Genomic DNA, 14,852 nt, shown 5'->3' with positions numbered 1-14,852 from the left:
GCTACAGGACAATGGCCACAAGCCTTGCACCAGGTCACCCAGCCTTTCTGATAAAGAATAGTTTATAAACATATTGCGAAAATGGTGTGGAACAGCACAAAGAGGAAGCAGCATTTTGAAAGCTGAGATCGCAAAGTCACCATACACTACACGTTCTTCGTGCTGTTGACGCACAAAATATTCAGTAACTGGTAACTGAAAAGCAAAACGATAGATGCTGGAAATCCAAAATAAAACTGAACACTGGAAAAGCTCAACAGGTGTTCAATATGAATGAAGCATTACCAGTGTCCCTTCCCATAGATTAGACTTGAGCTGCTGAGTTTTTTCAGTCTTTTCTTTTAAATCAATAACTAGAATAGCAACTATTTTAAACTTACAGTAATTACTATCTATTATCAAATAAACCTGTAGCCAGTTTAAACTCAAATAAACCATGAACTGAGTACAGGAAAGCAAATGGTTACGTTTACCATCAATTTACACACCACAGGAAGAGTGTGATTGGAGAGCAGAATACTCACCATGTTAAAAATGAACTGCTGGAGGAAATCAACAGATCATGGAACACCTGTGATGGCAAAGGGAGAGTCCGTATCTTGGATCTAGACTGCCTCATAATGGTGCCTGACCCAAGGAGTTCCATCAGCAGTACGCTTTTTCCCAAAAATTACAGCACCTACAGTCTCTTGCATCTCCATTTCAACATATTGACTTTAGTTTTTTTTTGGGGGGGGGGAAGAGAACATTGAATAGGCTGGGATCATTTTCTCTGGCTGAGGGGTGGACCTCGTGTATAAACTAGGTGGTATAGATTGAGTGTGAAAGGGCTTATATCAAAACTTTATAATATAATTATGAAGATACGTTCAGTGCCCTTTGACAAGACCAAAAATGATTGGGAAAGAGAGCTCAATCTTATTATTCCTATTGAGAATTGGGATAGAGTTCTTCAATTAGTTAATACATCATCTATATGTGCCAAACATTCATTAATACAATTTAAGGTTGTACATAGGGCCCATATGTCCAAGGATAAATTAGCTCATTTTTATTCTTATATAAACCCTATTTGTGACAGATGTCAATTGGAAATCGCGTCTTTAACTCATATGTTTTGGTCATGTCCGCTTTTGAAAAAATATTGGAAAGATATTTTTGATATTATCTCTGCGGTACTGAACATCGATTTACAACCCCATCCTATTACTGCAATTTTTGGTTTACCGATGATGGACTCACTCCATTTATCTCCTTCCGCCTGTCGAATGATTGCTTTTCTCACTTTGATGGCTAGAAGATCTATTTTGTTGAATTGGAAGGAAATTAATCCTCCCACGGTATTTCATTGGCTTTCTCAAACTATGTTATGTTTAAATTTAGAAAAAATTAGAAGTGGTGTATTCAATACTTCTATTAAATTTGAAAAGATATGGAGACCATTTATTCAATATTTTCATATGATGTAATACGACCCTGTGCCAAGCTTATTGGTTTTTTCAGCTTTAATCGTATTTATGTTGAGAGGATCGGAGTTGACGACATTGATGTTTATGTATTCTTGTGAGATACTATAAACATCCCTTTTTTTTCTCTTTTTTTTAGTTTTTCTTTTTTTTTCTTTTTTGCTTCCTTTTTTTCCTTAGATCCTAGATTAGTAGGTTAGTCAACTTTGCATATATTTTTTTTCTTTTTTTTATATTATATACTATATGGTTCATGTTTCAGGAAAACTTATTTATACTGTATTCATTGCTTAAGTATTCTTTCATGTGTAATGGGAATTTGTATGTTTGTAATCCCTTTATTAATATATTAATTGTATTTTGTTCATAATATTATTAATACTAATAAAAAGATTGAAAAAGAAAGAAAGATTGAGTGTGGAGTCAGAATTGTTTCCTGATGGTAAGAGTATCAAAAACAAGAAAGCTACTTAAGGTGAGAAGGAAGAATTTTAAATGGGATTAAGTTTTGTTTATCTAGAGTAACATTGATGCATGTTGCCTTATAGGCCACCATGAAGAAATTCAACATGGCGCAGAAGCTGATTAATACAATCCATCAGCTTTACACCAAGGCAACCAGTGCAGTATTCGCTCGAGGCACCATCGGGGAGTGATTCCATACCTCTGTAGGAGTCCGTCAAGGCTGCCTCCTCTCTCCCACTCTCTTCAATGTCTTCCTGGAACAAATCGTGAGTGATGCCCTTGAAGATCATGTGGGCACAGTCAGCATCAGAGGGAGGAACATCACAAACCTAAGAATTGCTGACAACATTGATGGTCTTGCATGAAAAGAGGACGAACTGGCCAACCTGGTCAGCCATCTTGACAGAGCCTCCACAAAGTTTGGAATGGAAATAAGTGCCAAGAAAAACAAGCTCATGGCAAATGCCTACGGTGCCATCACAACAGACATCTCAGTCCATGGTCAGCAACTTGAGACAATGCAGCAGTTCAAATACCTGGGGGCAATCATCAGTGATGATGGATCAAGACCAGAAGTCCTGGCGAGAACTGCACAGACAATGACTGCACTATCTAAACTCAACACAATATGGAGGGGCAGCAACATCACCATGAAGTACAAGATCAGACTCCTGCGTGCATTGATATTCTCCATCTTCCTGTACGCATGCGAGACATGGACCCTCACAGCAGAGCTACAGAGGAAGATACAGGCATTGGAAATGAGATGCTAGCGCAACATCTTGAGCATCTCATACTTGGACCACATCACAAATGAGCAGGTCCGCAAGACCATCCAGCACCACATTGGCCTTCTCACAATGGTGAAGAAAAGAAGCTGAGATGGTATGGCCACGTAACAAGATCCAGTGGCCTTGCAAAGACCGTTCTACAAGAAACTGTGGAGGGGAAAACAAGGAGAGGCAGACCGAGGAAAAGATGGACGGACAACATTAAAGAATGGACAGGGAAAAAATTTGTGGTGACCCAGGCCCTGGCACACAACTGTGAAAGATGGAACAGACTGGTGCAAAGCTTGTCACGACGGCACCCCGACGACTCCACCAGGTGTTAAGGGTGCAAGAAGTAGTAGTAGTAGTAGTAGTAGTAGTAGTAATTGATGCCTGGAACTTGCTGTCAAAGGTGGTGGAGGAGTACACACTGAAGAGACATTTAGACAAGCATGGATGAAGTCTAAAATGAAATGGAGACAGAAGATGTGCAGATTCTGTTCCACTCTCCCTCCCCATCTATTTTCCCCCAGTTTCACCCATCACCTTCCAGCCTCTGTACTATCCTCACCCCACTATGTATAGCTATATTGGGGCCATCTTTCCTGTTGTCTGTCCTGATGCTGGTTCAAAACCCAAATCAACAACTTACACTTTTAGCATCTAAAGATGCAAATTGACGTGCTGAGTTCTTCCAGCATTTCATGGTTTTTTTTGGTAGAAGGATACAAAGCTAATTCAAGTAAATGGGATTAGTGAAGATGGACTAAAAAAGGTCACCACTGACATGGGCCTGTTTCTGTGCTGTACAACTCAATGAGTTTACCAGTTTGTACATCATGGAAAATACATAAAGATTATAAATATCTGGTTTGTTAACAAGATTGTTTTTTGTTATTTTGGCATTTCATCTCACCATTAATGATATACCAGTAGATCATGCAAACATGGGCACCAAACCAACATCCCCAGGGCAGTCATATTTGACAGCAGAAAACCAGTATCTCATCTTCAAGATGAGCTTCATAATTATACGACTGATTCAAGCTCTCACTGCTCACCATAATTGCTCATCTTTGAGTCTAAGGGCCTTTTCCTATCAGTTCCAGGAAATTTTCATTGCTTCGAGTACACCATCCCCAACTCATTTTCCTCTGTGTTGATTGGTATGTGGTTGAGCATTTCTAAACAATCCGCACAAGACTGAATTATTTTAAAATTGGAAATTTTGTGTTAGCATACATCACTGCTTTGCAATTTGAGTATCTAGAATTTAAAAATATGAACTCAAAATGCTATCACTCAAGTAAACATGATTTTTCATATTCAGACAATAACTACTGAGCAAGACTGTCATTTGTCAAACTAAGTTTATAGCTTGCATTAGAAAGGAAATACTGTAACTGTTTCAAATAGTAAATTCAAGGGTACATGAACAACAAAGGGTAGGACCCTGCATCCCATTAAAGTTAAATTAAAATGAATGTATCCAACATTTGAACCTAAAATCTGACTTGAAGCCATCTCCTCTCCCACCATCTTACCCATGCTATTCATTATTCCACCTCAGGTGCAGACTTCAGGAGCCAATGAACTTTTATTTAATGCTACAACATACTATTTACTTCATTTAACAGATCATTATTCCTCAATATGGAAACTGAACCGTTTACGCAAAGAGTAAACCACTTGAGGGGTGACTGGAGCAGCAGCAGAGTTCAGTAAAGCAATGGGAGATGACAGCTGCAATTTATTAAAAGGAAATTGAGAAGTGAAGTGTTGAGTTTGCAGCACCTTGCGTTTGGACGACCAGGCTAACCAAATAGCAGACCAACAATGTTGAAACCCGGCATTGAAAGAATAAGGGCGGGGTAATATATAAAAAAATACGCTATATTCCTATCTCAAAACAAATTTATTTTTACTCCAAGGGATGGAATCAGGATGCACTGGTTGATTTTCCAGTCTGACAGATGCACAGTACTTCTTAAATTTTGAAGATAATTAATATTAATTACTGGAACAAAATTGATTTTCTTTACCATGATAAACACTTACAAACTTTGTATTAATGAGGTTCCTCAGTGGCTCATTCCCAGGCATCCAGTATAAATCCTGACCGTAAGTGGAGCCTATGTTGAGTTTACACATTTCTGTAGATTTCTGTTGGATGCACTGGCTTTCTCCCTTAGCACAAAGACCCGCCTTTTCCTCCATAACCTTTAATTCCCCTATATTATATTTTACTATATTAGCTTGCTTATTGATTCTTGAAATGAATTAAATTTACTGAATGCTGCCTCTTCTCAAACATACGCAATGAATAGAGTGTTAGTCCAAAGAACACAAAGCCTCACTTAAACTACACATTGTAAAATAATTGACAGACCACACTATAATCGTATTTTGAAGGACATAAATTCTCATAGTTTACCAGCTAAATTATAAAGGCAAGGTAGAAACTGTTACATTTCATCTTTTTTTCCAACCAGAGAGGCATCTTAAAAATTAAAAATTACTCTGGACATCAAAATTAAAGCCAACCAAATAATGAAATTTCATTCATTTAAAGTATTAAATTACCAAATAGATTCCAAAAAAATTAAATCACCCAACATAACCAGTGTTAATAAAGATCACACATTCCTAAACATTTAGCATGAGTAATAATACCTTTTACTTGGCAATAAAACAAAATGCCTGAGACAATTAATACTTATTAAAATGCAGTACCAACGCTACACAACTCATCATTCCAGAATAAAGATCACACATAAATATGAGATCATAGTATTGCTAAATCAGCACTTTAAAAAATTCAACTAATGCAAAATATATCCTAACAGCCAAAACTTCTATTTTTTTTATATCTCAACCTTAAGGTAATAAAATTTAAACATATACAATATGCTATAAAATTTCTCAGTTGAGTCATTTGTAACACGGAAAGATATCTTTGGCCCACATTATTTTTGAAATTTTAACAAAATAGATTACTCCTAAAATCAGAACTATTATAGGGAAAAAAATCTTGAAATGGGCTTCAGCCTCAGAAAAATTGGAATGGTTAAACCCTTGAAAGAATAGAATATGCTATAAAAATAATCAAAATTTGACTTTTGATTCATGAATGTCACTCACAAATATTTCTGATCACCTTTGTGATCAATGTATTTGAAAGGGAACAGCAGTGAAAACATCAGTTAGTAGCATAATATTATTTTGTCATTTTATAAGATAATTGCAGCAGACACTGTGAATGGTCTCAAGTAAAAATCAGAGTAGTTGCTTAAATATTATTTCACATCCTTGATTAGTTTTCAACAGGAATTGCCAGAACACAATCCAATTTGAGTATCAATCATTATAACACCAGTCAGATCACCTGGGACACTCACAATGGGTTCGCATATTAAAAAAATGACAAAAGGGATATGAAACTGGAGGACGTCCTTCATCCAATGAGAATACTCAGTGACAGGGAGGGAGTGAAAAATGTGACAAAACAAAATTTTAAGAAATGCCATTGAACTTACCAAAAACTACTGTGCACCTGCAGACCATGAGCAAACCTGAATGCTCAAATAGAAAACTGTATCTCAAAAGTGTACAATCACAACTGAGCCCAAGTAAAACTTAATTAATGCTGCCTTCATATTCTCAACTTTCACAACAAATCACCACACAGCAATGGAAATAGCAAACTCAGAGTCCAATCAAACTACAGGATAGTTATCATTTCTCCAGTTGTCATCAGGTAACTCAACACAATCACCATAAAAAGAACATTGTTCCAAACCTCATGCGCTTTAAATTATTCACAGATTTGCATCCACATCAAACTGCCACCAATACGCAGAGTGCTGCTGTAAAATGATTGATTTGTTGTACCTTGATAGCCCAGTGAAGGTGTTTCAATTATTTGACCACTTGTTAAGCCAAGGTGACAAAAGAAAAATCATCTCATTCTAACTTCAAGTTCACGCAAAAGGCATAGCTCCTTTGCAATTATTAATACAGACGAACCCCCCCCCCCCCACATCCCCCCAGGACTACACCACATTACCAGAAAGCTGTCTATATTTCAATTTTCTATGAACATGAATGTCATCTACATATGCATCAAGAAATGCAAATTGGAAGAAAAATTATTTGTTCTTTACACCAGTTCTATGAGAGAAAATTCTACACCATTATCTCAAATTTCACGATATTGACCTGTCAATTCTGTAAGGCCAAACATCCACAAGGGATTGTCCTGCACTTACCAACATTCATTAGCATACTTTGACTCCATTTCATGTTTGAGTCACTTTCCAATCAAAGTATTCAACTGTTAAATTCACCGTTTAATTGTAGAGACAGAATCTGCCAAGTCAGTACAGTCTTTAGAAGAGAGGTAAAGGAGGTAATTTCAATCCCATTGACAGCTGTGTTTCAACTCATTGCACTCTATTCAAAAGTGCTAGGTCCCACTTCAGAGCTAAGAACTAGAGGAGTTTCAGTACGACTAAGGGAGTAGAAGATACCTTTGCTGAAATGTTTGGAACACCCAAAGTGTTTTCTCTTGTGAAAGGATAAGACTGCTGTTTCTGGGAGTTTGCTGTACATGGATTGGTTTCCATAATTACACTGACTACACTTCAAAAACATCTAATTGATTTAAAGTGTTTTATATGTCCAAAATTCAAAAATGCAGTATTTCTTTTTTCTGATTACAAAGTCACTATGGATGCAGAAAGAGTTTCAGGACAACAGCTTTCTCTAGTACAAACTTTATACATGTTGCCAAGACTACCTGAACATCTTCAATCACACATCGCTTATGTCTCATCTGCAATGAAGCTGAGTTCAATCAATTAATTTAAAAACCTGTGTTCCATACTTTCTCCACCAGCCATGACTACCAAAATAAATGATGCAAAAAGAAAACTAATTCCAAAATTAATTCCAAGTTGTCCAAAATCAAGGTGCAAGAGTTGCTAGGATTTCCAACTTAAAGTTAATAGTAATGTTTACCTGTTGCTGTGGATACTGCATTCCTCCCATGTTACTTTGATTCCTGCTCTGCATGGTCATTGGATAGCGCTGTGGTGTGGGAGGTCCATATGGTTGGCCAGGGTAAGGTCCACTCTGCTGCTGCTGTTGCTGCTGTGAGTAAGGATTACTATTCATCCCATACAGCTGGGGTCTTTTCATGCCCATCTGATCAACTGGATTCCCCTAAAATGAAGAACAAAGCAAAACCATTAAATATTAAGCATCTTCAACATTAAAGTAATTGCTATCTGACATATTGTCAAAAACAAACTTCAAGCAACCTCTCAGAACATCTTGACAATACAAAAGGCGGCAAATGCCTTCGCTTAAATTCAATCCCTCTTCATTGCTAGGAGGACTGAATTTAAGAGCAGTGAGGTTATACTGCAATAGTAAGGGTACTGTTGAGGTTGCACCTGGAGTACTGTGTGTTGTTCTGCTCTCCTTGCTCAAGGAAAAACATACTGGCTTTGGAAGTGATTCAGCAGGTTGATGTTGGAGATAAGGGAGTTAGCTGATAAGACTGAATCACTTGGGACTATATTCATTGGAATTCAGAAGAGAGAGAGGATCTTATCCAAATTTATAAAATTATCAAAGAGATAGAAAAGATAGAGAACTTCCATTGAGAGGTAAGACTACAACTAGGGGACATGGCCTCAAGATCTGGAACAACTTAGGATGGCAATGAGGAAGAAGTGATTGTCCCAGACAGTAGCAAATCTGTGCAATTCTCTAGCCAGGGAAACAGTAGAAGATACCTCATTTACTACTTTTAAAACAGTTAAGTAGATTTTTGTATAGCAAGGAAATTAAGGATTTTGGTGGGGGGGAGAAGATAGGTAGGTGGAGGTAAGTTGGATCAGCTATGATCTTAGTGAATGGTGGAGCAGACTCAACGTGCCAGATGGCCAATACCTGCTTCTATTTCTTATGTTATGACAAAAATCTTGTGCATCACATATTTCAAACATTTTAGTACCTTCATCTTAAGGGGCAACAGAAAAACTATGTGCCTATGTCAGAGCACTTCATCTTACTTCCTACATTTAACTACACACACACACACACACACACACACACACAATTATCAGCTGCTACTGTGAAACAATAAACAGAGTGTAGGGCATTGTCTAGTGTGCCCAAAACTTGCAGGAATACCAGAGCAAAACTTAGTCCAGAATGAAGTGCTGCAAACTAGCACACTCTAAAAGGTCCAGGACTACATGCCAAGGAATACAGTAAAGTAAGGTGGACTCATTTATTGCAAGGCCATATATTTTAGGGCATTCCTGTCATTTATTGCACACTAGTTGAAATGCATGCCCAAAGCCTATGAACTATATGCCTTAAGATTGTAAATAATTTATAACAGGAATAATTGCAACCTGCTATGAAAACTTGAGCTGAATTTTCTAATACGCGCTTAAAGATTTTTCATGTATAAAGCACATTTTGAAATAAACAAATAATTTTATGCTGAGTAATTCCAACTCCAAAGCCGTTCCATGGCACAAGCAAGAGTATGATGGAGCACACCTGCATACTGGAATAAATGCATTAAAGGAGTTCATCAAGAATCCAGGGCAAGGTAGCTGCTTGATTGGTACACCACCCAGCGCATTAAACAACCTTACATTTCTAAAATGTGCTGGAAATTAGCACGTTTCTCATCTGTACTCTGATACAGAGTACTATCTCCTATACCCACAACTTCTACCACCAAGGATGACGTTGGGCTTTCGGCATATGGGAACACAACCAGATGCAGGCTCCACTGTAAAAGACATTACCAGGACTTTGAAATTACTTATTTCTTTTCATTATTAGGTCTAAATTTTGGAACTCTGCACCCAACACTGAGGTGTTTACCAGAAGTGCAGGTTTCATGAAGGTGGCTCAACAACAACTTCTCAAGAGCAATTGAGGACAGGCAATAAATATTAGCCAATAGAAACCGAGATCTCGGATAATGATTATCTCAAAAAATTGAAAATGAAACACTTTGTGACCCATCAACATCAAGGCACTTAGGAGCAAGTGGATTCTGTTTGGGTTACTCAAGACATCATTTAAAGTTTGGTTTAAACCCAAAAATAATTTTACATGACTGTCTGATGCTAAGGAATTACATGACATGGCGATGCAAAGCAGAATACATGCACAAACCAAAGATTTAGTCCAGAAATAGTATTATGGTGACTAATAACTTAGTAGCACTTAAATATAGTAAGCCATTAGTATAATCAAAAATAGTAACAAGTGTGCCCAATTTTTTTTTCTATTCTTGGGAAATTTATATCAATTGTCAGGGCAGTATTTCTTGTCAATTCCCAATAGCCCTCTTAGTCAAAACACTGCCAATTCAGAGCCAAACACATTAAAGTTTCTACAATCCATATGCCAGCCAGACTGGTAACAATCATGAGCACACATCCTTTGCTGCACCATGTGCTTTACAACAATCTAGCAGTTCCATGGTTATCACTGATGACAGACATATTCCAACATCATTTCCCCAACCAACATATGGGATTCAAGCTCAAGTCAATAGGCATCTATCTAAGCTACACCAAAAGTTAAATTTTAAGATTTCCACCATCTACAAATAACAGAAAATGCTGGGAAGTGCTCAAAAGGTCAGTCTCTGTGGAAAGATAAACGGCTAGCCTTTCAGGTCAATAAACTAAATTAGTTCTGGTGAAAGGACGAAGCATTGAAAAATATTATCTGTTTATCTCTATACATCTGCTGAATGACTTGCTGAGTGTTGACAGCATGTGTTTGGTCAATAAAAGATAACTGTGGAGAGGGGTGTGAGGATGAGGAAAAATAATAGAAAAAAATCAGTTCTGGAGCGTCAAATAACCATTCATGGCAGAAGGAAATAAATCAGGAGTAATCAGGAGCCCAGAGCCGAAGCAGGATAAGAAATCCCCCAGGGTTGTAGGAAATTAAGGATAGGCAAGAGTTGAAAACCAGAAGACAGATTTTCAAGTTGTGGTGTTGCTTCACCAGAATATAACATAAGCATGAAAATGATATATAGGTTACAGGCCGCAATTGTAGATAAACACAAGAGATTGTGAAGATGCTGGAAATCCATAGAAACACACACAAAATACTGAAGGAACTCAGGTCAGACAGCATCTATGGAGAGGAAAAAGCTTTGTATCAGAACTGGAAAGAAAGAGGGAAGAAGCCTAAAAAGATGGGGAGAGGGGAAGGAGTATAAGCTGGAAGGTGACAGGTGAAGGCGGATGGATGGGGGAATGAAAAAGAATTAAGAAGCTGGGAGATGACAAGTAGAAGAGGTAAAGGGCTGAAGAAGGAATCTAGTAGGAGAGGATAGTGGACCACGGGAGAAAGGAAAGGTTAGGAAGCAGAGGGAGTGATGGGAAGATGAAAATGAGTAAGACAGGAGCCAGAATGGGAGAAGAGCAGAATTACCATTAGTACGAAAAAACAATGTTCATGCCATTAGGTTGGAGGCTACCCAGGTGGAGTACGAGGTGTTGCTCTTCCAATCTGTGGCCTCATTGTGGTAGTACAGGAGGTCATAGACAGACATGTTCGAATGGGAATGGCCACTGTAAATTCCTACTTTTTGCAGCAGACAGAGTGAAGGTGCTCAAGAAGACACCAGATACTGTAGTTGACCCTGACAGACTCATGGATGAATTGTTGGCTCACCAATTAGGACTGCTTGGGAGCCTGCATGGTGGTACGGGAGAAGGAGGTGTACTATTTTGTCCCACCTGCAGGGATAAGGACCAGGAGGAAGATCAGGAAAAATGGATCAGCTATGATGAAATGGCAGAGCTGACTCAATGGGCCAAATGGGCTAATTCTGCTCCTATATCTTGTGGTCTCATATACAATTTGTGGACATGTCAATTAATGCAGTTTTCAGGTAATATTGCTGAGGTTCACCACAATGAGGAAAATTACAACTGCAAAGAATAAATCCTTGGCAAAACATTTTAATAGCCTGTTGGCAGTTAAAATGCTCACTGGATGCAGTTCTATGCCTGCAAAGAGGAGAAATGAACATAGACACAGACATATGCAGTCCCATTCAACTGGGCAGCTGTAGGAGGGCACTGGAGGATGGTAGGTACAGACAAGGATGCTAAAAAGTCTCATTACCCACATCCCAGTCCTAGTGGACAGCATTTCTGACTTCATCGGGAAATATTTGAGAATAATGGTGAACTAAATGGATTGAGTCCCATGTTTCAATCCATTTTACAAGAAAATCTGCAGCTGCTGGAAATCTAAACACACAAAAAATGCTAGAGGAACTCAGCAGTTAGGCAGCATCTATGGAAAAGAATAAACAGTGGACGTTTTGGGCTGAGACCCTTCATCATGAAAGGTCTCAGCCCAAAAAAGTAACTCGTGATGAAGGATCTAAGCTGGAAACATCGACTGTTTACTCTTTTCTATAGATGTTGCCTGGCCTGCTGAGTTCCTCCAGCATATTTGAGCTGTTTCATCCCATTTAGTTCACCACCAAGGGATGTTCAAATATTTGAAAGGCAAACAATGCCGTAGAAAGGACAAGGATTACTTTTGAGAGGCAGATTTGAAGGGGAAACAAAGTGCTACAAAATGGAAGTAATCTGCATTGCCCATTGTTGGCTGGTGTGTACATGCACTGACCGACCACCTTAATGCTCTAAAATGTCTACAGTTTTATTTTTCTATGGGAATGGAACACTGGAAAGAGAGCCAATAAAACAAAAAATGTAATGCAAAATGAATGCAGATACATAACCTATGCAAGTCTAACCAAGTAGAGGGCAGTGGATCAGCAACCTGGCCCACGGAGCCCCATTGGTTCAAAGTAGGTGCATACAATAGTTTTCCAGTTCCTTGCACAGTGGTAGCACTCAAATCCACATCAGAGGCACAAGGTTGAAATCTAGGCCAGGTTCAGAACCTCCAAAGAGTGCAATGTTTAAAGCCATCTTTTTGGGCAAATTGAGTGGGAAAAAATCAATACACATTATGAAACATAACAGAAAAATGCCTTTGACACAATGACACTCTGATCCTTTAATCAGGAAGAAAAGTTGTCTAATCACTTCACCATAATTTGCAGCATCATGCCAGGAGGAAAATGCTTAATAAACCATGAGGGACAAACTGAATAAATACAGTTTTTATTTAAACCCCATCAGGGAGCATACTCCTATATTTAAAATAAAATCTGAAACCATGTTTATTTTTCTTTTCCTCACAGAAAACATCATTAAGTTTATACTACATTATGCCCTCTATAACTCATAACATTGCACAAGAGACAAGTAGGAGAATGCAGGATTGGATGGGAGTGGAGAATGAAATTGATGGCTTTGCTCGAGAGACAGCACCAACTTCAAGGGCCAAATAACTTCCATTCATGTTTCAAGAAAATAGAATATAAACATGTCATTACTTCACGCCGCTTTTCAAAAGTTGAATTCAGCTCAACTAGATGAACTAGATGAATTTTGAAATAAAACTAATTGCTTTTATGAATGTAGTTTGATGAAATCCTGATAGAAACTAAGCAAGTTCAATTTCTGGCACTGATTTGTTTAATGTAGGAATCTTTTAAAACATCTCCTAGAGATCACTACACTCATACCTGCCAAACCTTGAGAATGAACAATTTCACTGGCAAATGAGCTCAAATCAAGGTGTCAATATTTTTATAGAATCCAGTGACAAAACTGAGGGTGGACAAAAGGCATCAAAACTTCCTTTCAACATCATGCTGAATAATTAGGATCCTAATGTGCTGGCAACTGGGCTTGCAATTTATACAATTTTGAAAAAAAAACATAAAATGCCACCCCTAAACAATCTATTAAACACTTTAGGTTTTCAGCATTATTCAGTTGAGTCTTAGTCACATTTAAAGATAACAGTAATTGCTCCAAGAATGTGTGCTATTAGCTGATTCTGCAAAATTTAAACTTAGATTATTTAGAACTTGTAACAGCATAACATCACTGAAATATCTCATTAGATTTGCAGAGTAAAGGCAGAGTCCTTGAAGCAACAGGTGCATTGAAAGATCAAGTGGAATTCTGAACCTGGCCAGCTCCAAGGGAGAATAAATGTTGCTAAAGAGGTCAAAGGGAGGCATGTGGCAATACAAGGCCTCAAATGTGGCTCTCAACATTTTATTTTTAACTTTCTACTCTCATAATTATCACTTTTATCAACAGCCTCTTGGTCATCTATTTGTTGTAGCTTTTCTACAGCAAATCCAGTAATGCACCTCCCTACATTCAATCTGTTAGTTCTATCTGACTACTTCTAATTAAGCTACATGCACAAAGGGCAAAAGGAGACTCAATTCTGGCCCAAGAAATGACTTGAATCTGCTCCAATTTGCCTACAGGAGCGACAGATGCCACCTCATTAGGTGCTCACTCAACACTGGAACATCTGGACAACAAAGGTGCATACATCAAGATGCTCTTTATCGATTACAGCTCAGCATTCAATACCATCATCCCCCCAAATATTACTGTCAGCCCTCCTTATTCACGGGGGATTGGTTCTGGGACCCCCCAAGGATATCAAAAAATTGGGATGCTCAGGTCCCTTATTTAACCTGTCACAGTGTGGGTGGACTTTAGGACCCAGGGGAGCTCCAGACCTGCTGCTGAATCTGCAGTGTTTGCTCCATTGACCTAAAACGATCATGATTGAAAATAAAATGGAAATAATTGTGATCGGAAAGAGATGAAACACCATCGGTCATTGGAAAAGCGTTAAGCTACAGTCAGTCAACCATTGGAACAATTTTAAAGGATAAAGTGAGAATAATGGAGCATGTGAAAGGCCCTGCCCCAATGAAAGCTGCAATTATTACTAAGCAACGCAGTGGTTTAATTATTGAAATGCATTTCTTAAGTGTTTTATATGCATAGAAAGGTAAAATATATACTATATACTAAGACAAACATTTCACTGACACTAAATAATACCGGATGTACCTGTTCTGACTTATGTACAAATCCAACTTAAAGACTGCCTGTACTTTAAATAATCTCTAGATTATAGTACCTAATACAATGTAAATAGTTGTTATACTGTATTGTTTAGGGAA

The 14,852-nt window shown here is 38.1% G+C and overlaps 1 protein-coding gene across 6 annotated transcripts in view; it reads right to left on the bottom strand.

Moving 5' to 3' along the window:
- Positions 1 to 14,852, bottom strand: part of arid1b (AT-rich interactive domain 1B) — a 417,666-nt gene that overhangs the window by 369,335 nt on the left and 33,479 nt on the right. For all 6 annotated transcript variants that reach the window (XM_073051134.1, XM_073051137.1, XM_073051136.1 and 3 more), the window contains exon 2: positions 7,721 to 7,924. In XM_073051134.1, coding sequence (XP_072907235.1) covers positions 7,721 to 7,924 — 204 coding nt within the window. The remainder of the gene's footprint in view (positions 1 to 7,720; positions 7,925 to 14,852) is intronic.

This window comes from Hemitrygon akajei, chromosome 7, assembly GCF_048418815.1.
Source record: "Hemitrygon akajei chromosome 7, sHemAka1.3, whole genome shotgun sequence".
NCBI classification, from domain to species: Eukaryota; Metazoa; Chordata; class Chondrichthyes; order Myliobatiformes; family Dasyatidae; genus Hemitrygon; species Hemitrygon akajei.
This window is presented reverse-complemented; position numbering and strand designations above follow the sequence as displayed.